Source organism: Symphalangus syndactylus, chromosome 21, assembly GCF_028878055.3.
Source record: "Symphalangus syndactylus isolate Jambi chromosome 21, NHGRI_mSymSyn1-v2.1_pri, whole genome shotgun sequence".
In the NCBI taxonomy this organism is placed as follows: domain Eukaryota; kingdom Metazoa; phylum Chordata; class Mammalia; order Primates; family Hylobatidae; genus Symphalangus; species Symphalangus syndactylus.
In genome coordinates, this window is record NC_072443.2 from 81,952,948 (window position 1) to 81,976,964 (window position 24,017).

Sequence of the window (24,017 nt, forward strand, 5' to 3'; positions counted from 1 at the left end):
TGAAGAATCTCCCAGATAGTGATTGAATGCCAAGACAAGGCCCAGCACAGGGTAGTGGATGCACATTATTGTCCTTGGAATCCAACAGAGCCAGGCTCAAATCCCATTGCCAATGTTAACAGCTGTGTGATCTTTAGCAAATGTCTCATCCCCTCAGAACCTCAGTTTTCTCATTTGTAAGGGAGTGCAGGGCAGATAATATGTTCCCTAATGAGCTATCATGAAGGTAATAATGTAGGCAAAAGAGCTTAGCATAGGCCTAGCTCATAATAGATTTCAATAAATGGCAACTACTATTTTTAAAAGGTAATTAATATGATTATTATAAAATGCAGACACACATGCACACAACTTCTTTCCAAATATACCCTACTTTGATCTTTCCCCAACCCATACATTAATCTTCCTGGGAAGCAAGGGAAATATAGACAGAAAACATTTGAAACAGTTTCTTCTGATATGCAGTTCTGACCTTCCCAGGTACAAGGATAGAATTCAACCCCAGAGGTGTAATGGCCCCTATCCCTGGAGCTTATTGGCAAAGGTGAGGTGGGAAGGGGATAATGACAGTAGGAATTCCATCCAATTTCACTTATAGAACCTCCTATAATGTGTCACAGCTGAAAGGAAACCTATCTAACCCACTCCTTTGACAAAGCAACCAAGGCCCAGAGAGGGGAGTGATTTGTCTAAGGTCACACAGCAATGGGCAGAGTGGGGACAGGAACCAACGTGTCCTGCCAGCTTCCCCCACCACTGAATGGCTTCCTGGAGAGAGTGGGATTCAGCTGGCAATTGCCTGGCACTGGAAGGCAGATGGGCAAATGAGTGGGGAAGATGCATAAAGAAGGATTCAGGGCACAGGAGTGGGAAATATTAGACAATGTTTCATTCCTCAGTGAAGTCCTGGAAATGGTGAAAAGAAACAGAATTCAATGCAACATTTCTGGAAAGTGTTGCCCTGACACCCGTAGAAGACATTGCTTTCTTTGTGTCTTCATTTTGAGCAGCTGTTTTTGTTGCATTGGACTTGAACCTGTGAAACCCAGGAAAGCTCCTCTACTCTTTACTGAGCAGAATTCAACCCACCAAGGGCCCCACCCTAATTACTGGCCTACCAAGAGGACTATGGGAAGGTGGGCCAGGGGCAATGATATCAAGAACAGGGCACCAGGGAGTGTCACAGGAAGATTAGAAACAGGACACCCAGAGCATCCTATGCAGTAGTGTTCAAACTGAAATTCCCATCCTCTCATCTCCCTTTTCAGAGACATTTTGCAGCCTCACAGCATGCCTAGCAAAGGCAGTGTAATGCAGAACACTTCGGAGCCTGTTGCTGGGCCTGTAACTTCCCTCCTTAGTGACACTTCTCCCACACACTTGGCCACCCCAGGCCAAAAGCACCCACTTATCATTTGCAGCCCGTGTTCTCATCTCCTGCCAGTATTCCAGTATTAGAGAAAGTGAACTGTGTTTAGAGGTGGCAGGAATATCTCCACACATGGATTCTGAGTTCCTGCCCAAATTCCAAATGGCCTTTGATGGCTTCCTTCAGCCCAATTGTGTTAATTCCCCAGGAGTGGAGTAGAAGTAAAAGGGTTGAGCAGAGGCAGCAGGTATTGTGCAAAGAGCTTGAAACCTGTGAAAGAACCAGCTGTGAGTCCTAGGACCCTGTGCAGAGGCATAGAGATAGTGCCGACGCTCTGGCATGAGTTTCTTAACTCCACTCCCATTTCTGATTCAATTCTTCAAGTATTACTGTGCACTTACCACGTCCCCACCTCAGCAGGGCTGCCAAGGATGAGCCATGTGCTCTGCCCCCCAGAAAGCTGACGAGTATCGACAAATATGCCACCCTTTCCCCCTCTATCTCCCGCTGAGCGCCTCCTTTCCTGGGTGGGCTTGTTTCATGGTCCAAGCCAGACATTTTGGAAAACGTCTGCAGTGGCACAGAGCAGGCAGGAATATTTATTTCTCGTCTCCATCTGCATTGCTTCCTCTCTTGGAGAGGAGCTGGGGGGAGGAGGGAGGATGAGATGTGGCTTCTTCGTGCCAGCCCGAGAGGCGCCCAAGCGCACCCTCCTCTCCTCCCTCACCAGCTTCAGCAGCAGTAGCAGCCTGGGATTTATGGAGGCAGGCGCCTTTCGAACTTTTGAAAGATCAGCCCAGTTGGAAGATGCAATTAGCAACTATCTGCCCATTTCCCGTGACTACAAGATGTGCTTTTGCGTGGGATGCCTATTTGGAAGGGTCTGTGTCTTGTGGGTAGCCATTCGCTGTTCTTTTAGGAGGCCAAGAAGAGGGGCAAGCAGGTACCCAGGTTCCTCCCACAGAAAGTGACAATGCTTTCCTCTGTCCTCTGCAAGTGTTAACAAATACGCTCGTTCTGGAATTCATTCATTCATTTACTCAACTTATATTTACTGAGCACCTATGTGTCATGTGCTGTGCTAGGTGCTAGGGACACAGCAACAAGCTAGAAAGGTGTGTTCTCGGCCCTTTTGGGAGCTTACATTTAGTAAAGGAGACAGGCAATTGAAAATGAAAGAAAATTATCCAGTGGGAGAAGCATTTCCACAGGACATAAACTGGAGAGCAAGAGAAAGTGGTGAGGTGATATTACTTTAGCCAGGATGCTCAGGCAAGGTCTCTCTGCAGAGGACATGAGGGATTTGAGCTCTCAAGCTTGAAGGAGTCAGCGATGGATACGGAAGAGGGGAGAATCTTCTGGACAAAATAGCAGCTGCATTAGCCAGGAGGCAGGAAAACAGGAGGCATTTCTGTGGATATTTTGGAGGTCACATAAACAAGGTTTAGGGAATTAAGTGAATGTTGGGGGTGGAGAATTGACTGGAGAGGGCAAAGGTGGAAAGCCCGAGAACTGTGATATACTGAAGAGCTCAGCTGAGCTAGGAGTCCTGAAAGTCCATGGGGTACAGTAAAAAAGACAGCACAGGGTAGGGAGACTGGGATGGTAACCCAGCTCTGCCCCTTACCAAGGAGCTGTGTGACCTGGAACAAGGTACCACATCTTGGCTTTTAATCTCCTTCAGTGTAATATGATGATGGTTATATTAGAATTCAGAAGTCTAAAATAACTATAAGAGCTACAGCTCCTATTCCTTAAACACTTGCTAAGTGCCTGGCACAAAGCTACGTGCTTTAAATGTATTTTTCCTGCTGAATCCTCAGAACAATCCCATTCCAACAACACTTTTCTGCAGATGTTGAAACTAAGGCTCGGAAAGGTTAAGCTCCCCCGCACCCCCCCACCCCCCGCCTCCCCGGCTCATGTGAATTCTTCCTTCACTAAAGCCTGGGGCCCCTGCAGAGGAATAAAGATGTAGGAGTAGCCCAGGCCCCACCTCAAAGCAGACAGAACCTTTATCAAGTTCTGTCTGAACTTTCTATCAAGTCTTCTGAAGTCCCCTAGAATTCAGACATCCTCCTCCGATCAAACAAATCCATTTGAGGTGGTCACCACACAACATAGAAGCCACTCACAACAGGAAGAATAAAGTCCATCTTAGGGCTGTCAGGAGCCTGAAACCTACCGTATGTCCAGTCTTCTTTGTCTTAAGTTACTCTCATTCACCCTGTTTTCCTTTTGCCAGCATTTTGATTGTCTTGCCACCTGGAAATGAAACAAAACAGATATGTTTCTCCCCACTAGAATTTGCGAGAAGTTTGTGTACATCAGTAGCATTGACTGCTTTTATGCAGAGCTCTTGATGCCATGCCTTAGAACGAGAATGCCACCTGGGTCTAAAGCCCAAACTAGATCAATGACATTCACTTCTGTTCACAGAGCATTTTGGTTAAGAGGCAGTCTGAATTCTAGAGTGGGGTGAATATTCCTCAGCGTTTGTTAGTATTTTCTCTGATGGCATTTCACTTATGCTTTGGCTTCAGGGAATGTCCAGGGTAGGAGAGACGGCTTTTTACAGTGTGGGTTGATGATGAGTGATGCAGACAGAGGTTTTGGTTCACCCTCCAGAGGGTAACATCACCAGATTATTCACTGCAAAATACATGTAATTTTTAAGTCAATTGGCTTCTACATTTCAGAGTGGAGGTGTCTGCTTTGGACAGAAGCACCAACTGTGGTAGGAGTAGCTGGTGTTTATTGAACACACATTATGTGCCAGACACTGTGCTAAGTGTATGCATGCATTTTCTCATTTGATCCTCACAATCACTCTATGCAACTGATTTAATTAGCATCCCCATTTTATAGATAAGTCATGTCGAGTGATTTGTCAAAGTCACATAGTTATTAAGAATCTACCCTAAATTGCTCCTTTATTATTAGAAAAACATTATTCCCCATAGATACACAGAAATCTGTAGGTGAAGCCAATTCGTGACTTTTCCAGAAACTATCCACTAGCTGATACCACTTCTAAGGGAAAGAGTCATCTATTTTTCATGTTACCAGCAAAAATAATTTATCAAGATTTTACTCACCAGCCAGCTATTTTACCATAACACTGAAGTAATAGACATTCAAAATTCCCCACTTCCTTTGTGCTGTCCAGATAATCATTCATTTTACGTTAGTTCTTCATTCTATACCTGTTTATGGAGTGCCCACTATGTGCTAGACACTCTGGGGGTTAGCAATGAATGAGATGGACAATGCTGTTTATTGGACATCTGCATGAGGGAGATACATATTCTCAACAAGTAATTTACAAGCATGCTGATTACTCAGAAAGAGAGAGTAGCCGGTGCAGTCTAACTATGGACCAAAGGGACCCGGCCTCATCTGGGAGACCATTGAAGGAAATGACATTTGAGACGAGACCTAAAGAATGAGTAGAGTTTTGCTTGGCAAAGGAGAGAACAGAGTATTCCAAGATACAAAGACCTGGAGGTAAAAGGGAAATCTAGTACATTTTAGGAACTAGACGTTCCTTGTGAAAGGCCAGGCCAGAAGGAGAGAAATGACAGAGATGGAATTAAAGAGCAATCAGAGCAGGAGCCTGATCATGAAGGAACTTTCCTATGGTACAGACTTTAAGGATTTTCAGCAGGGAATTTAGCAAAATCAATTCATCTGGAGAAGTTAAGTGAGGTCACATAGAGACCAGCTCTCTCTTATAAGCCAGCTGGGCTTGTGGTGTTTTGATGCTGGAGCTGAGGGCCACCTTCCAATGAAAGCCGCCATTTATTTCTTCTAATGTATTTTGTTCACATGGGCCAACCAAAAAACGCTGCGCTTTAAAAAGTTAGAGAAGTCTAAAACAGTGATCTGCTATATCTTCTATCAATTTCTTTCAGCAGCCACTCCCTAGTGTTTCAGAATTTGACATCCCCTTTGGGATCTGTGACAGATCACTTTATTGCCTAGTAGGACATCCTTATTTCCAGTTGATGCCATGAAAATGGAGTTAGCAATTAACACACTTGCTGTCTGAAGCAACCCTTCAGAAGCTTTACAGAAAAGATAAGTATCCAAAGTTAACTATTTCACTTAATAGTGTGTAGTGAACAGCTGAATATCATTCAAAGCAAACGTAAGACAGACACAGTATTTTCTCCAGACTGTGTGGTCTAAGTGACCAGGTCACAGAAATGCTAGCTACAAAAGAAATACCTAAAGAATATGGGTATTTCCCAGCACTTTGGGAGGCAGAGATGAGTGGATCACCTGAGGTCAGGAATTTGAGACCAGCCTGGCCAACATGGTGAAACTCCACCTCTACTAAAAATACAAACATTAGCCAGGCGTGGTGGCAGGTGCTGTAATCTCAACTGCTTGAGAGGCTGAGCCAGGAGAATTGCTTGAACTCGGGAGGCGGAGGTTGTAGTGAGCCGAAATCGCGCCACTTCACTCCAGTCTGGTTGACAGAGCCAGACTCCGTCTCAAAAAAGAAAAAGAAAAAAGAAATACCTAATGCATAGGTACATGGCTTCAAACAGGAAATAGTTGTCATGAAATTAATTATAGATTCTATCCTGACCTCCAAATCACATGCAGTGGGAAGTTTGTCACCAGAAAGTTAGACAGTGATTAAGATAAAGGTGTGACTGTGAAGCCCAGACTAACAGAAACATAGGCAGGCTATTGACTGGTTCTGAGCCTTGGTTTCCTCATCTATAGAGTGGGAATGCTGATCGCTGCCTCAGAGAGCCACTGGGCTAACAAGAGATAAACAGTAGGCCTTTTATAACACCTGGTGTATAGTAAGTAGGTGCTCCATAAATAGCCATTCTTAGCCTTACTGTCAAATTATTCAAAACTGTAAGAAAGTTTACATGACCTTGGTGCTTTTTTAAAAAATCTTTTTAAATTCTACTTTAACTTCTGGGATACATGTGCAGAACGTGCAGGTTTGTTACATAGGTATACATGTGCCATGGTGGTTTGCTGCACCCATCAACCCGTCATCTACATTAGGTATTTCTTCTAATGTTATCCCTCCCCCAGTCCCCCACCCTCCGACAGGCCCCAGTGTGTGATGTTCCCTTCCCTGTGTCCATGTGTTCTCATTGTTCAACTCCCACTTACGAGAAAACGTGGTGTTTGGTTTTCTGTTCTTTTGTTAGTTTGCTGAGAATGATGGATTCCAGCTTCATCCATGTCCCTGCAAAGGACATGAACTCATCCTTTTTTATGGCTGTGTAGTATTCTATGGTGTGTATGTGCCACATTTTCTTTATCCACTTTATCTTTGATGGACATTTGGGTTGGTTCCATTTTCTCACCAGTTCAGTCTTAGCATACCAATCATTTCTCCTGTAAGCAATCCAAACTATTATCCATGACAAGGTCAACCAAAACTCTTGTGACTTATATTTTAGCATATTCTTTCATGCAAAAATTTGATTCATCAAAGTCATTTTCCATTATGTTTAGTGTGTTTTAGCATTTTGTGTTTTAACGCCAAAAGAATTTTTCATTTTTACATATTCTCTAAAATACCTCTTTATTAATTAAAGCGTTTGCTTAACTAGAATTGAATATCTCCTTCTCCAAGCATATTTTGGTTTGAATCAGGTTTATTTCAGTGTGCACTGAGGTTTCTTGTTTTTCCAGTTCTGCCACTTCCTAAAGTATAATCTTAGACAGATTGATTAATCTCTGACCTTAGTTGCCTAATCTGTAAGATGGGAACCATAAGACCTATATTATGTGGTGTGGGTAGAATTAAATGAGAAAATGGTGGATTGGAGTAAGTATTGGATACTCGTCAGACATTGTTATTATTGTAATTATTAGTGTGGTTCTATCACTGAGCACAAATGTTGGCATCATTTACTCAATCAGCCACTCCTCTATGTAAATTGCTGAACTAAGAGTGGTAGAGATAGTTTAAAAAAAAAAATCTTACTCTACTGTCTGGAAGTTACTGTCTAGAGTGCATTCAATCGAAGGAACTTTCTAGATTTTCTGGTTCAATGTTTCCACTGATATGCTAGAGTCTGCTTGGCTCCTACCTGCTGGTGAGAGCCAATCTCCATTTCTCTTCCTATGTTCAAAGTTAGGGATGTCACATTGGTAGCCTAAAACTGACCACAGCAGGAACATTTTACTGAAGTTGGCAAACACTATATTACTTATATTTCAGCATATTATTATATTGGTTTTTTTTTTTTTTTTAGACAGCGATAGATAAAGAGAAAGGGAAGAGAGAGACAGTGAGCTTTTCAGAAACCAGCATACCACTGAGTGTATCCCAAGTGTAGGATATGTACCACATGGGACCTCAGATGCTACTGGTGTTAGATGCTCCAAAAACTCATTAAATAAGACCAATCACATTGTGAGAGGGTTATTATTTTTCTAAGTCTTTTTTCATCTTTATCCTTATATCAAGAAGGAAGTTTCCATTTGGCGCTTGTCTTTCACACTTTTCTAAAAATCTCAAATTTTCATTCCTAACAGAGGACGGGGAGGCTTCAGGCTCAGGACGCTTAGCAGGCAACCATGTCTACCTAGAATTTACTAGCATTATTTTAGTTATATTGTATTTATTTTCACCCTGGCTTTTTCTTATTAAGAGTGACATTGCTTTTTCATTTACAGTAGTAATATGTTTCCCTTTATAATTATTTTTAAAGCGAGCTAGTTTAAGGAGGAATAATCAGTAACTATAATACAGATGGTTCATGGGTTGTAGCCAATCAGGAAGGTGTATTGATGCTGAAAGTCTGGGAAGTACTGATACTTTCTGGCCACCCCATTTTGCAGTCGCGGAAACTGAGACCAGACAAGGAAAACGACTTGCACAGCTAGTTTAGTAGAACTCAGACCTCTTAACTTATCCCTTGAGCCTTGCAAAAATCCTCTCTGGGATTGCTTGTTTTCCTCACTGTTTACCTAAGAAAATGAAAACAAAAAAAAAAAGAGAGAGAGAGAGAGAGAAACCAAACCACTGTGTTACAAACCTAGGCTATGACAGATAAGTTGTCACTGGCAGCAGTGACATAATTTATACCTTCAAATTCAGGCTAAAGCAGCCTGCAGGAAAAGCCAAGGACACCAGAAGTGACAAGTGACCCCTTCGTGCAGAAACATTACTATTCAGTAACAACAATATAGCCCTCACTTGCTCAGCACCAAAGCCGTGTGGAAGCCAAGGACACAAGTAAGACCATGGCCCTTGTCTTCTTCAAGCTTGCGTTCTGTCACCCTTCTTAGTGTTGAGAGATGTTCAAAAGGCAAACAAAACACAAAAATGCCAGAAGGGGGCAGGGGCCCCCACTTAAAATCCACAAAAATAAGTTTATACGTCTGCTTGGAGATTTTACAAAATTAAAACTTTCCAATTTGCACTTGCAAGTTTCCCTTAAAATAAGATCATGTCACAAAAATCAACAAAATGGAAAAGCATACAATGTGGCCATTAGGAGGGCAAACCCTGGAGTCCAAGGGAACCGTGTTTCAAATACCAGCTCCATAATGTCACTAGTTGTGGATCTTTTAAAAAGTCGATTAACATCTCTGAGCCTCAGTTTCCTCATCTGTAAGCAATGAGAATTTCATGCCCACCATTGTGAGGGTGAATTCCTTTTAAATTGCTTAACCTTGTGCTAGGCAAAGAGTAAGCGTGCAACCATTGTTAAGTATCAGCAGTGTTAAGAGGGTGGGTCTGAAGGAGCCCTTGAGCCTTGGAAAAATCCTCTCTGGGAATGAGGGATTGGGACAGAAATTAGGAAAAGGAAAACTGGAAGGAAAAACAGGTCTGCTTCAATCAGGCATCTGTTCAGAAGCCCCAGGGGGTGGGGGGTGGGGGGAGATGAGAACATACACTTCCTGGATGTAGTCTCGGAGCACAGTACCCTGAACAACAGGAGATGAGAACAATTCTCATCGTTAATGAGGCTGCAGCTCCTAATCGGGGCATGGAATAGAATGCGTTTGCTTAATAGAGATCATTTCCTTGCCTCTTGCCCAACTCCCCAGCAGTGCCAGCAGCCCTTTGTTTAATAAAAGGTAGGGACTTTGAGGAGTATGGTGGGATGGGCTGTAGGAGGCATTACCACCCTCATTACTATGATAATAACTTAATCACAATCAATATTTATGAACATGCACAGAAGCCGTACAATCAACCAGTAGCCCTGCAACTCAGTTTTCATGTTCTTGCCTAAGGATGCTTTGCAGGAAAGCCTCGGCTCTCTCCCACTTTCCCATGGCCCTCCGTGAAGCTCTGCAGTGGTTCACAGAGGTCATTTCAGAATATTATCCTCGATGGTTACAGTTTTATGTATGAGGTCTTATTTGTGGTCAGTGAATATTATAATACATTTTGTTGTTCAAAATACTTCCACAGTCATGGTAGGACTTTTCCCTTCAAACTTTGTTAAATTGTCTCGTGAAAAGGCAGTGTAAGGGCAACCTGATACAGTACAGAATCCTTTGAAGTCAGGCCCACCCATTAGGGTTCAAATCCTAGCTCTGCTACTTCTTGACTGTGTGCCCCGAGGACAGCAACTTAACCTCTCTGAGCCCAGTTTCCTCATTCGTAAAGGAAGAAGACAAGTCCTTAGAAGACGTGAATAAGATACTGTAAATTAGGTGTTCAATCATCGGTAAATGCATCCTGATTTTATATATGACTATCAGTTATTAAACATTTCTGTATTGTTCATGAGAAATCTGAGTAGTTCATTGCTTTTCCCAAGGTCACATAGACACTAATTGAGAAAGTAGGAGTAAGAGTCAAGACTTGGTCAGTATTCTCTTTTCCATTATCTGAAATGGTTCCATTTATAGGCAACTTAGAGAAACCTTACTTTTTAAACATCTCAAACTTTAACTCTTTTCTTTCAAATGGGAATCAAATTTTGAAAGCCAGTGATCATTTTTCAAGCAATGGACATCTGGTGAGCTACTTATGAGACATTTTTGGTGTCCCAGTTCCCACCTCTGTAAAAATGGCATTTACAAACTCTGGCCCTCTTATAAAAGCAAGCAAGGGACAATGGCCTCATGATGTATGTGCGTCCATGTAGCATTTGACCCAGTGCTCACATGGAAATAGTGCCTCCCAACTGGCCCAGCACAGTATTGACGTTCGGTAAGCAAAGAAGGCATTTTAGGCCCTCTGGTGACAGAGCCCTGGGAATCCATCATGCTGTCTATGATTCCAGATATACTTCAAGGGTTGTGTTTTTCTCCAGTCCTCAGAAAGTAGTGGAAGGGGCTTTCACCGTAATTGTCACTTGGCCCCAGGCAGAAGCCACTGAGGTTTGCTCAACTGCTCACCCGCACACGCAGTCCCAGTACATCCGCCCACTCACACATTCTGTCTCACCCAAGCAGTCGGTCCCTCAGTTGGCACTTAAAATTTATTCATCTTCCCAAGATGCACTTAGAGCGTCCAGATTATGTATTGAGGGTTGGTTCTGTTAGGTTTTGGTTTTGCCTTTATAGAGGACATACCCCTAAACCATGATTTCATCAACCAAACACCTTGAGAAAGTCACCCTGAGAAAGATATAATCTTCCTGCAAAATCCTTTTCTCCACTAGAATTGAAAATTGAAAATTCTATCACTTTTGTTCCTTTTTTCAATAATTTTTAATGAAAGTCATATTGGCACATGGTTAAAAAAATGAAACAGCACAGAAATATTCATAATTTTTTTTAAAAAACACAGTTCTCTGTCCCACTCTTTTCTGCTCTCAATCCCTTCCTTCAAAATGAAAGTTTTTAACAATTTTTTAACCCCTGGAGTGCTAAGTACTATTATTATATTGTTTATTATTATTATTTAGAGATAGAGTCGCACTCTGTCTCCCAGGCTGGAGTGCAGTGGCGTGATCACAGCTCACCATAGCATCGAATTCCTAGGCTCAAGTGATCCTCCTGCCTCAGCCTCCTGAGTAGCTGGGAATGTAGGTGCACACTACCATGCGTGGCTAATTTTTTGTTTGTTTGTTTGTTTGTTTTTGTAGAGACTGAGGTCTCCCTATGTTGCCCAGGCTGGTCTTGAACTCCTGGTTTCAAGCAATCTTCCTGCTTCAGCCTCCCCGAGTGCCAGGATTATAAGCATGAACCACTGCACCCAGCCTTTGTTGTCATTTCTTGATTGGTCAATCTTAGTGATTATTTGACTCCCTACTGTAATAGATAGAGCTTCAGCTCACTTTACATCATCCACTTCTCCTCCACTCTCCTTCTGTTACAGTTGTAACAGTATTGTTCTTCCTGTCTTGGTACCATTATAACTTTAAGCTATACCCATCATCTTTATTTCCTGTTTCACCCACAAAATGAGACTATGACACCCATATCTTTTTTCTTCTCCTGCTTCCTCCTCCAATTAATTTCATTTTCTAACATAAGAATTCTTAATTCATATCACTTAAAAATGCAATAACCTATATTTATGAATGTCCCTTGAGTCTAGACCAGCACTGTCCAATAGAACTGTCTAAAATGATGGCAATATTCTGTATCTGAGCTGTCCAAAATAGTCACTAGCCATATGTAGTTCTCAAGTACTCTCAACTGTGACTAGTGCAACTAAAAAGTTGAATGTTACTTGTATTTTCTTTTAATTTATTTAAATTTAAAGAGCCACGCGTGTAGGGTCAGACCAACCTTAATACCCAGGTGCAATTCACTAAAACAACCTGATTTTGCCGCAGAAATGACAATGATTGCTGGCACATAGTTCTTACCATGCCCAGGGACTGTTCTAAGAACTCAGTTAATAACTCAACAACCTTATGAACAATACTATTATCCTCATTTTACAGATGAGGAAAATGAGGCATAGAAAGGTTAAGTAACTTGTCAAGTAAGTGGCAGAGCTATTGAAAGTAATGGCAAAAACCCCAATTACTTTTGCACCAACCTAATGGAATGTGGCCCCATGCAATCCAGCTTGAGTCTGTGCTCTTAACCACTTTCCTATGAATAGGCTGGGCTGGGGCTGAATGTGTGATAACTTGGTGTCTCTCTATGTGGCTTTTTTCTCTCCAAATGGGATCTCATCCTCCTGGGCTTCTCCATGTGCCTTGGGTTTCTTGCAGCACGGTAGTCTCAGGGTAGATACACTTACATGGCAGCTGGCTTTCAAGATTGAGGAAGCAGAAGCTGCCAGACCTCTTCAAGACTAGGCTCAGAATAGGCATGACACCACCTCCATTATTTTCTCTTGTTCAAAGCAATTGCAGACCAGCCCAGACTCCAGGCAGATGGAGGAGTAGACTCCATTTCTCAGTCAGGGAAGAGCATGGACCTACGGGAAGCAAAAGAATGGATGGCAAGCCTCTTTGGAAACAATCTGTCACAATGTGAACTGGACTTCAGGTCTACATTCCAATGCAGAGAACTCCACAGAGCTGTAGTGGTCTCCAGGGATCTCTTTTTACGAGGTTAGGCCTGATAAGCCAGCGAGAAATAGAATCAGAGAGGTCGACAGCACACCTGGAACGTGGCCAGTAAAGAGGAGCAGAAGTAGAATGGTCAGGCCTCTTACTGCAGGATAAGTCACATGCTCTTACCTGAAGCATTCTAACCTTGAAACAGAAGCAGCACACCCAAGTTTCAGATATGTAAGGTTTAATGACCCCAACTACTAAAGGGAAATAGCCCATCCAGTGCACTGAAACCTGACCAATCAAATCAGCCCCTTGGGAGGTGGAGGGAAAAGGAGTATAAAAATAATACCCAACACTAATTAAACACATACTATGTGCCAGGGTCTAGGCAAAGTTTTTTACATGTATTACTTCCTTTAGCCCTTTACATGAAGTAAATGAATTAATACAGGGAAAATGCTTAGAATAGTATCCCACCTGTGGTAAGCACTGAAGAAACTCATCTTTTTAAAAATTAATAATCCACACAACCACCCTATAAGAAGGAACTACTGTTGTTATTGTCATTATCTCTATTTTCCAAAAAGTAAGCTGATGCTAAGAAAGGTTAGTTACCTCGCCCACCGTTAGTGGGTGATGAAACCAGATGCCAGATCAAGCATCTGTCTCCTGATCCCAAGCCCTTACCTTGTATACTGCACTAATTAGGGGGTATCAAAACAAAAGACCCTTTAAGCTCTTCTTATACAGGCACCAAATACCAGTTCCTTTTGAACTGATCGTGCCTAGTGGTACTTTCGTAGTTGTCCTATAAGAGTACTACAGCTCAAACACCTACTCTAAGAAAGTGCTAGAAACATCTAACCTCTACCCTGGGTACTAAGAGTGCCATTTTCTAAAGTTCATTCATTCAACATATTTTTATTGAGCCACTACTATATCCCAGGCAGTGTAGACACTAAGGAGAGAGAGCACCTACATTCTAGATATGAGGCTGGTGAGAGATGAAAAATCAAACCAACAGGAGATGAAATGATTTTAGGGATGGCAATTGCCTTGACACACACACAAAAAAATCTACATTTCTAAATTCCTTGGGTTAGGGAAGTGGAAAAGGGAGCAAAACAGCATCATTAACCTTGCAGCAGAAATTTCAAAGGCCAAACATTGAAGTAAATTTTGCTAACCCTTTGACATGGTGGTGTGGTCTGCAGTATCTAGGCAAAGGAAAAAAAAAATTAACTCAGAGCTGTTGTGAAGTCAAACAGGTGGGGGTGGAGTCAGCTCATGCAGAGAATAAATCATTTCCTTGATTGTTTTTTTCCTTTTTTTTTTGAGAGAGCATGGGGCGCTCGGGCAGTCACTAATGCGGTGGTATCTGTTCAGACTTCTTTCTTCTTCCATCTTTGAGTCTTACCCACCAGATTTCTGTTTGCAAAAAGGGCCTAATCCACTTTTTTTTTTGTCTGTGCATTGATTTAATAGTATCAAACCCTGAGGTCCTCGTGGTCTGCACCTGGGTTGCTTTTTCCCCTAATGAAGCAAGAGAAGTGGTTTAAGCCCCTGCCGCGCTCCCTATCAAAGCTGCACAATGATTAACTCAGGTCCCCTTTTTAGGGCCAGGCAGAAGAAAATCCCTTAGTCATCAGCATTGTGAAAAATCCCAGAATGGTGAGTGTTCAATGAAAAGATTACCTTGGGCACCTGAAAAATAATGGAAGAGCTCAATAGAGAAACCATTAAGCCTGTCTACACTGGCTAAGTGAGGTGGAGGGTCGAGGTAATTAGCTGGGACATTCAAGCCAGAGAAACTATTTTGGACCTTCTGCACTGACTCAAATGTATTCAAGTCCCTCATACATTTTTTTTTTTTTTTGAGAAGCCATTTAAGGTTACGTCTACACACACAAGACAAAATTAAGTCTTAAATATAACCAGTTAATAAAAGTGGTTTGATAGTTTTTTTTGAAAAAGAAACTAAATAATAGGATGATAGGCAGCTTAGGGAATGGGAGGTTCAAAGCTGTAACTTAGTTGTGTGCCTTCAAGCCAAGTTGCTTATCTCTTTTAGCTTCAGTTTCTTCAACTGTAAAATGGGTATATTAATAGGATCCCCCTCAAAAGGTTGTTGAAGCAGAAATCATGGAGCACGCATGTTCATCCTACAGCTCCTAATGTGGTGTGTGTACATAGTAAATGTTCTTTGTTTCAGGCACGTGAAAACATGAACAATTGCTCACTGACAGCGCCTCTTCCCAATTTTATCCTTAGCCTCCGTCAGCCTTTCTGGATTTGTGTCTCTTTTTCTAAGCTTTTTCCAGAACTGGCTCTATCTCAAGAGTCGTGGACAAGAGGGTTCATGAATGCTGCTAGAGAAAGGATATGGGTTGTCCTACCAGAGAGAATGGTCAGAAAGCAAGGAGTCCCAGAATATGAAGTTCTGCTGAAGTCACAGTTCTTGTCTCCCCTTTGAGGGCAGTTGAGACCCTGCTCAGGAGGGATGCCAGACCAGGTATCTGGGGCAAGCCCTACCCCCTCCCCTTTGTCTCCTGTGCCCTAGGGTACATGGCTTTGGCTTGGTCCTGGAGAGTAATAGGTTGTGTTGTTGATTATAACCCAGGGCACTGGCCTGGGGAACTGCCCTCTCACTTATGGCCACACTCAGTCATACTTAGGGAAGAGAACAGGTCTTTGCTGTCAGCCTCAACATTTAGAGGTTAAGTTCTCAGTGCAAAGGGTGTCACAGAATTGGCAGAAAGTATGCCAGACTGAGAATCAGCTCAGATACCTGTTGGTAACCTGGGGAGATTCCAGAATCTTTTTTATAGCAAGAAATTGCCCATGGGCCAGAGGTGGGGAGTGAAACTGACTATCACCACCAGGCTGAGGAGCATGTGCTTTGTCTACACCAGTAAGCCAATATTACCAGTAATGATGATAAGCATAGCTACATTTAGTTGAATCCTTTGAGTAGCCTTATTATTGTCCCATTTACAGAGGAAGCTCAGAGAAATTAAGTAATGGCTAGTCACCAAGCTAAAAAATGGCAAAGCCAGAGTTTTAACCTAGCTAATCCTGAACCCATTCTCTAAGCCACTTTGCTAGATTTAAAGTTAAAAAAGAAAAGAAAATCACACACACACTCTTTTAACAACCATTGATGGAAAAAAATACACAAAGACAAAGAGCTACTATATTATATAGTGCTTGTAAAGAAATTTGTGTTTTATTCATCAAAACAATATCTAATTATAATGTAAAATAGTCTTGTGTAGATGGTAAGGGCTATTGGTTATTTGATCTAGATACGGTGCCTGGTGCATGCTTGGATTTTCTGGCAATAATTCCAAAGCTCTAGTGGGTTGGAAGGATCTGGTCATTCCCTTCTACCTAGAGTATAGCTGGCAAAAAGACATATTCCTATGGATATGGATGTGGATAACTTAAGAAAAGGTGATCCTTAAAAAGGGGGCACTGCTGACATTATACAGGAAAAGATTCTCATCCTGGTTCTGCCAATTTCTCCACTCTGCTACATTTATCTACTGTAAAGAATGTAACTGGTGACAACTTCCTACCTCTTAAGGGGACTTGAATCAGAGAATGAAAAGCAGCCTTAGAGATAACCTCTCATGTAGGTAAAGAAACAAATCCAAAGAAAAGAAAAGAAAAACACATCCAGAGTCTTCTACCTAGCCTCTGTTTGAACTTCTCCAGTGAGGTGGAGGTCTCTATCCCTAGACATGGCCAGTTCCTGGCTGGAGTGTGATAGCTGTTTAGACCTTTTTCTAGGGCCCTGTAATTTTACATATTCATTCTGATTCTATGCTCTGGAACCACTGTGAACAAATTCCATCCTTCTGCACTGAAGCTCCTTAATTAACTACATGAATATTATGGTTTTCTTTGCAATTAGCCCAGCTTTTTCTAGGCAAGATGCCTTTTCTTTCACTTTCCTTATAGAATATACTGCCAGACTCCCCCTTTTCCTCATCATCAATGTCCTTCTTAAAGTTCAGTATCCAGCAGCCGGCCATGGTGACTCACGCCTGTAATCCCAGCACTTTGGGAGGCCGAGGCAGGCAGATCACCTGAGGTCACGAGTTTGAGACCAGCCTGGTCAACATGGTGAAACCCCATCTCTACTAAAAATACAAAAATTAGCTGGGCGTGGTGGTGGGTGCCTGTAATCCCAGCTACTCGGGAGGCTGAGGCAGTAGAATCGCTTCAACTCGGGAGGCAGAGGTTGCAGTGGGCCGAGATCGCGCCACTGCACTCCAGCCTGGGTGACAGAGTGAGACTCCATCCCCCCCTAAAAAAAAAAGTTCAATATCCCAAATCAAAAATGATACACACATGTCTCTAAATAATAATAGACCACAATTTACCCTGGGTTATTTTTTCCTGTTATTATGGGATGGGAGGAGGATCAATGTGCAAGTCATCATTTATTAAATAAAAGAACAATCCTCACAAACCAAGGGCTGATGCATGAAGGAGAGTGGATGATTTTCATTTGTGACAGCAACTTGCCTCATCTTCCCAAACTGCCTGTAAAGGAATAGAATATGACTGGTGTCATTCTCCAGATTGTAACTGCATGTTAGTGGTAAATGGTAAATGGTGTGTTTAAAGGTTGATCATTTCAGCTGTAGCAAAACCCCTACCAACTGCTAAGCATCAACATCACAGAGTACAGGAGGCAATTTCTAGCTGAGAAGAATTATTTTGCTAGCACCTGCTCCGACCACTGATGCTCGAATTCCTCATACTTTTCTACCAGTATTGAGGAGATCAAGAGTTCCAAGGAAGAAAGTTGGGCTCAGATGACCACGTGGGAGTCTTGGCTTCTCTGCCTCCTGTCTGTGATCATGAGCAAATAAATTCCTTAAATTCTATGGATTTGAGGTTCTTGATTGTAAACAGATTTGATTGAATTGCCCCCTTTTTGCAGGGTGGCTTAAAGAAGAAACTGTTTGTGAAAGTGTTTTGCAAATGAAAAATAGCACAGAAATGTTAGATAATAGTATACACGAGGGAGACATGAAAAAAAAAAGGCAAGCTACCTTGTTTCCTGAACTAAGTTCTAGCATAGGAATGGAGAGGAAAGATTTGGGGTTTAGAACCTTTTAGGAGAAATGATAATTGTGCAAAATCTGGAGAGCCTGCCTCAAATCCCTTTAAGGACTGAGTATTGTCCTTTACCCATCAGCCTCTGCAGGCAGTCAGCTTTCTATACAACTATGCTGGTTTTCAGACTGATCAGTGAAGTGGCTCCTTGATTCAATCTTGCCTCTGCTTACTTCTCAATCATCCCGAGGCCAGGACTGGTCATTAGCTTTCTCTCATTCCTTCCCTGTATAAATTTTCCCTGAGTTCCCTTTCTAAGCTGGTACCAGGTGAATCAATGAGGAGACAGCCATGAGCAAGACCAAGATAGCCTTTGCTCTCATGACATTATATGGGAGGTGGATATTGCACAAAAAGTTTGGCTGAATTGCAATCAATGCTGCAAGAACAAATGTAAGGTTCTAAGAGAATCTATAACAGGAGACTTCAGGAATCATCTTGGGGGCTGGCAATGATTCAAGAAGATAGAATGCATTGCCGTCTCGATAATTACCTAATTGATGTGTGTTCCTTGCCTTAAAGTTTACAAAGCACTTTCTCATGTGTTTTCTCATTTCACCAAGCTTTCAGCCCTGCAAAGTACACAGTATTGTCACCTTGGTCTAGAAATCTGGAAACCAAGGCTAAGGAACTTGGCATGACTTCCCCAGGGTCAACGAGTTCTGGCACTGAAAGAACTTCTGACTCTAAATTCTGGGCTCTTTCCACCCCACCCTATTGGTTCATTGGCTGTTTTCTCTTGAGAGCTGACATTTTGGAAACTAGCATTGAGAAAAGAGCAATAGAGGAGATCACTCCCCTGGGTACTTTTCTGGGAGACATTTGGGTGAAGCTGTGATTCCTAATATTGATCTCAGCCAAATTCAGGAGGAAGCCTGGCTGAGATGTGCAAAGACGTCCTAACTGCTTTTTGTGCATTGCAGTCTTTGCAGTTCCCAGTAAAAACAGGAAACCCTCTCTGACCCCAAATGTAGCCCCTTAGTCTTAATTGTGCCTAGAGAAACATGTGTGACCTGAGTCAAAATGAAACACACAGAATATTAAACATACTCCCATAGGCTTTATTTCTCAAACCCAGCTGTTCATTGACTTCTCACAGTACTCAGAGCTCACCCACATTTGCTTATGAATTCATCGTCTCAGCTGCCATTTGTTCTGTATTTACATCCTGGGTCTAAGTGTGAATTCACCCTTAGCAACCTGCAGAAATAGGCACTATCACTAATAATAACTCCATTTTGCAGATGAGGTAACTGAGGCTCAGAAAGATGAAGCAACTTGCCCAAAGTCACACAGCTTATAAGTGGTAGAGTTGGGATTCGAACTGAGGTCTGACTCCAAACTTAACGTTCTCAAACATAACACTCTAGTACACTATCATACTCCCTCCCCACAAAACTAAAAATTTTATAACCACTTCCTGCACTTCCCATCTGGAATTTTTAGCACATAAAATCAGGAGACATAACAGCAGCCTTTGGACAGTTTTGAAAGGTTCTCATCCCCCTACCCACAGACAGCATCTCCCTCTGGGTTGAGGATGTCCATCCTCCTCTTAAAAATCTGAGTTAACGAAAGCTGAGAACTGAGGCATTTAGTTATTTAGTTAGGACAACCTGCAGCCAAATTACACAAAGACCCAAGGTACAAGAAGTAACAGCAATCTTGGTTGCTTCTCTAGACTGGCAAGCCCCCGACTAATCCATTTGGGTTTAGCTAGTCACTTTTCTTTTTTTCAAAGGGAGGGAGGAAAATGTAAAGGCTCCGCTCCAGCAACAGAATCTGAATCAGTAAATTTGCTTGTGCATTCTCTCTTTCTGCAAAGCAGTGGCTATGGCTTGAAAAAATAGCAAACAGATTTTATTTTCAAGTACCTTTTTGTTTTTCCTGGTCAGCTCCATGTGCCAGCATGTTGTTTTGATTCTGGTGGGGATACAGCATTGAGCAGTGAACAATTAAACATAAACACCAGCCTCACTTGCATTCTCTTCTTTCCTCTTTAGGTGAAGGCAGCTTCCAAATATGTGGATGTACCTGTGAGTATTTGAAAATTGTTTCTCGTGGGGTTTTTTTGTTTATTTTTCATTTTTGCTTTTTGTTTTCCTAAGAATTTTGATAGTGCTACTCATATTAATTGCTGCTAGCTAAACTGTGTGTTCCTGAGTTGGATCATCAGAAAGAAGCCAAGAATATTTTGTAGTAGAATTTTTTTTTTCAGATAAGAAGAGGGTATGGTTTCTTTCATCAGAAAGAAAGGTCCTGTTTGAGGGTAAACCCACTTCACTTTCACTTTCACTTTCATTTTCATTGGTTTCTCTGGTGTTTCATTCTGTTTTCATCATGTTCACCAACCTCCTGTGTGCACACCTTCGGAGGAGAGCCATGAAGCTAGAAACTTGCACAAGGGTGACAGTATTTTTTGTTAGGCTGATGCAAAAGTAATTGTGGTTTTGCAATTAAAAATGTGAAAAATGCCATTTTTGCACCAACCTAATAAAAAAACAAATAAATTCTAAATTTGTTCATTTTGGGGTCAATTCTGCAATTGTTTTAAGGAAACCTCACAAAACTGCTTATAATTTAGTGCAGGCCTCATTAATGAAGAGAGCTCTCAAAGTTCACAGATAAAGCACTCGAAGTTGCCCAAAATTTACATTTAAATTGAGGTTAAGTACAACACATGAATGCTAAAGTGTGGGATTACCTGTGATAAATCAGGATACATTTATAGACAGACTTTGCCCTGCCTATTAGCAAAATAAAATTGGAGAGATTTTAATATATTCCAGTAAAGCGAAAAAGAAAATGATTTTGTTTCTCCATTTCTAACAAAAGAGGTGTGAGTCTATTATAAAATATTAAATTTAGAGAGCTTATCTCAACAGCCACCAAGGGTCTTGTACTAAGCATTTCTCATTCTGAACGTGGTTAAGTACCCTCCTTGTTCAAATACTTATTTGTTAAAATTTGTTTTTTTCTAAAAGGATTTATATTAACATTTAAATTCATTTCCCCAGGAAGCTAAGTGTGTAATGGTTTATTGGCTTATTTCTCAAAGGAAGACAAAATAGAAAATTGGAGTGAATTTAGCATTAGCATATATTTTGTTTGTTTAATGAAAGAATGCACAATCAATAATTATGCTTTGAATTTATATAATACTTCCCATCAACAAACCTCAGACTCCTTCAGGTAGACAGTTCTTATAATGGAGAATAGAAAAATCTCACATAACTGCAGCAAGGAGAGAAGTTAAGTAATTTACTTTCTCAAGCCTCCAAAGTATAAACTTGCCCTTCACAGGGAGCTAACTACTCAAAGTTTCTGGCCCTGTTTCTCCATCTTTAAAATGGAGATGACGACAATACCTAAGTCATGGGTTTGCTGTGCAAATTAAATGACACAACATACGTAGAACATCCAGCATCATACCTGGCACTTATTAGGAGTTTCAGTCCAGGAGAAGGACACATGTGGTGGTGGTAGTGTGATGTCCACACTCTATTGCATATAGACGGATGGAGGATGAATTTGCAGACATCAGCGTTGGGCTCCACTGGTCTTCAACAGTGATAGAAATTGAAATTCTAGGCTTTCGATCCAAAGATTTGATAGCTTGGTGTATTCTCTGTAGGATCCAGAGCAGAGGGGGTATCTCAGCCAGGTTTGAACAGGTGGCCTGTAGACAAGGCGCAAACACTTAGAGAAGCTTGATCCAGGCATTGGTACTAACATCAGGGTATGTTAGATTGAACCACATGAAACTGGCATATTGGTGAAGTCAAAGAAGTCAAATATCAGCCATTTCATATGGTTCGAGCTAATAATTCCTGCAAGCTAGGTTCAGATTTATTATAAAGATGGGAGGGCAGTAAATGGACTCTACATCAAAATGCAGGGTGCCCTGATCTGTACTCATTAAGTGTTTATGGATTAATTATGCTAAATTAGAAGTCTTGTTAGGTGCGTTAGTCCATTTTCATGCTACCATGAAGACATACCAGAGACTGGATAATTTATAAAGGAAAGAGGTTTAATTCACTCACAGTTCGGCATGGCTGGGGAGGCCTCAGGAAACTTACAATCATGGTGGAAGGGGAAGCAAACATGTCCTTCTTCACATGACAGCAGAGGTAAGAAGAATGAGTGAAAGGGAAAAAGCCCCTCATAAAACCATGAGATCTCCTGAGAACTCACTCACTATCACAAGAACAGACTGGAGGTAACCACCCACATGATTCAATTACCTCCTACTGGGTCCCTCCCATGACACTTGGGGATTATGGGAACTATGATTCAAGATGAGATTTGGGTGGGGACACAGCAAAACCATATCATTAGGCTATGAGGAAACAAATTGAATTAGTAGAGTTTTCACACTCTGGAGGGCAGAAGAAGTTGATGCAGCATGTTCCAAAATGTGGTACATTTACCACTGGTGATACAAAATATAATAACTACTATTACTGCTACTACAACCAAGCTTTATAAAGCACTCACTAGAACAGTTTACATTTTATCTTCACAATAACCTCACTTTAAATATGAGGAAACTAAGGCACAGAGAAGTTAATTTGCTCAGGATCCCACATCGGGTTAGTAGAAGAGCTGAGATTTAAGCCAATGCCCTTATAAATTCTGCCATACTGCGAGATAATTTCAGTTAGTGCATAAACAAACACCTTGATTTAGATAGTGGTAATTATTTTAGTGCATATTAGAAAAAGTATTTTTTTTACCACCTATTAATGACTTAGGACAAAGCTAAACTTTAAGTTGATTAACATATACTTTAATAGCTAATAATATTGTAATAGGCCTTTTAGTAAATAAATAACAATTTTATAGAAAACAATAGTACATAATACACATATATTCTATATGTACATTGTTTATATATGGTAGATAATAGTAATCAGTTGCTTCTGAAATCAATCCTAGAAGGGGGTTAATATTATCATTCTGTTTTATAGCTGAGGAAACTGAGGCACAAAGAGGTTAATTAGCATGCCCAAGGTCACCTGGTGAATAAGCAGAGTGTGACAATCGGGTGCTATCAGATGGACCATAAAGCCTGCACTTCCAGGGGTGTGGTAGAGTAGCTAGCACTGGTTCCCAAGGTCAGTTATGTGCATCTCTCTCCAACTCTGCCTTCAATGAGAGCACATTGGTAGCTCAAAATTAGCCTTGATGGGAGTATTTACACCATGCAAATTGGCAAACACTACAAATCAGGGTGTTTTGTTTTGTTTTGTTGTTGGTTTTGAAGAGTCAGTTTATGCCAGGTGAAGCAGCTCACGCCTATGATACCAGCACTTTGGGAGGCCGAGGTGGGTGGATCACCTGAGGTCAGGAGTTCGAGACCAGCCTGGCCAACATAGTGAAACTCCGCCTCTACTAAAAATACAAAATATTGGCTGGGTGTGGTGGCGTGCGCCTGTAATCCCAGCTACCTCCTCCAGAGAGGCTGAGGCAGGATAATCACTTGAACCTGGGAGGCGGAGGTTGCAGTGAGCCGAGATTGTTCCATTGTACTCCAACCTGGGCAAGAAGAGTGAAACTCTATCTCAAAAAAAAAGAAAAGAAGAGTCAGTTTACCAGCATACCACTAACTATTACCTATTAAGTCAGCAGTCCCCAAACCAGAATGTACAGCAGCAATATTTGGCAAAAAAAAGTTTTTTTGGTTTGTTTTTGGTTTTTATTAATTAATTTATTCAGCTTTTATTATTACTTTTAATGGGCACATAATTGTTTTTGTTTTATTAATAGAGAGTCCCAGGCCCTCACCTCCAGAGATTCTGATTCAGTCATTCTGGGGTGGAGCCTGGATATTGCTTTCCATTAAGTTCTTCACATAATTCTGATAAGTAGTACAGGTTGGGAAACCAATGGACTAAATCAGTGATTCTTGACCTTGGCTACATATTAGAAACTAAGGAGCTTTTGAAGCATTAATGCCCAGGTCGCTTGCCAGACAAAATTGAAACAGCATCTTTGGGGTTCAGGGCCCAGACGTCAGTATTTTTAAAGCTCCCCAGGTACTTCAGATTTGCAGCCAGGCTTAAGAACCATCAGATAAAATCATTTCTCAACTCATTTCT

At 41.5% G+C, this 24,017-nt stretch overlaps 1 protein-coding gene across 21 annotated transcripts in view; it reads left to right on the forward strand.

Annotated features, from left to right (window-relative positions):
* Positions 1 to 24,017, forward strand: part of CADPS (calcium dependent secretion activator) — a 477,516-nt gene that overhangs the window by 409,026 nt on the left and 44,473 nt on the right. For all 21 annotated transcript variants that reach the window (XM_063630798.1, XM_055260407.2, XM_055260410.2 and 18 more), the window contains one exon: positions 19,917 to 19,949. In XM_063630798.1, coding sequence (XP_063486868.1) covers positions 19,917 to 19,949 — 33 coding nt within the window. The remainder of the gene's footprint in view (positions 1 to 19,916; positions 19,950 to 24,017) is intronic.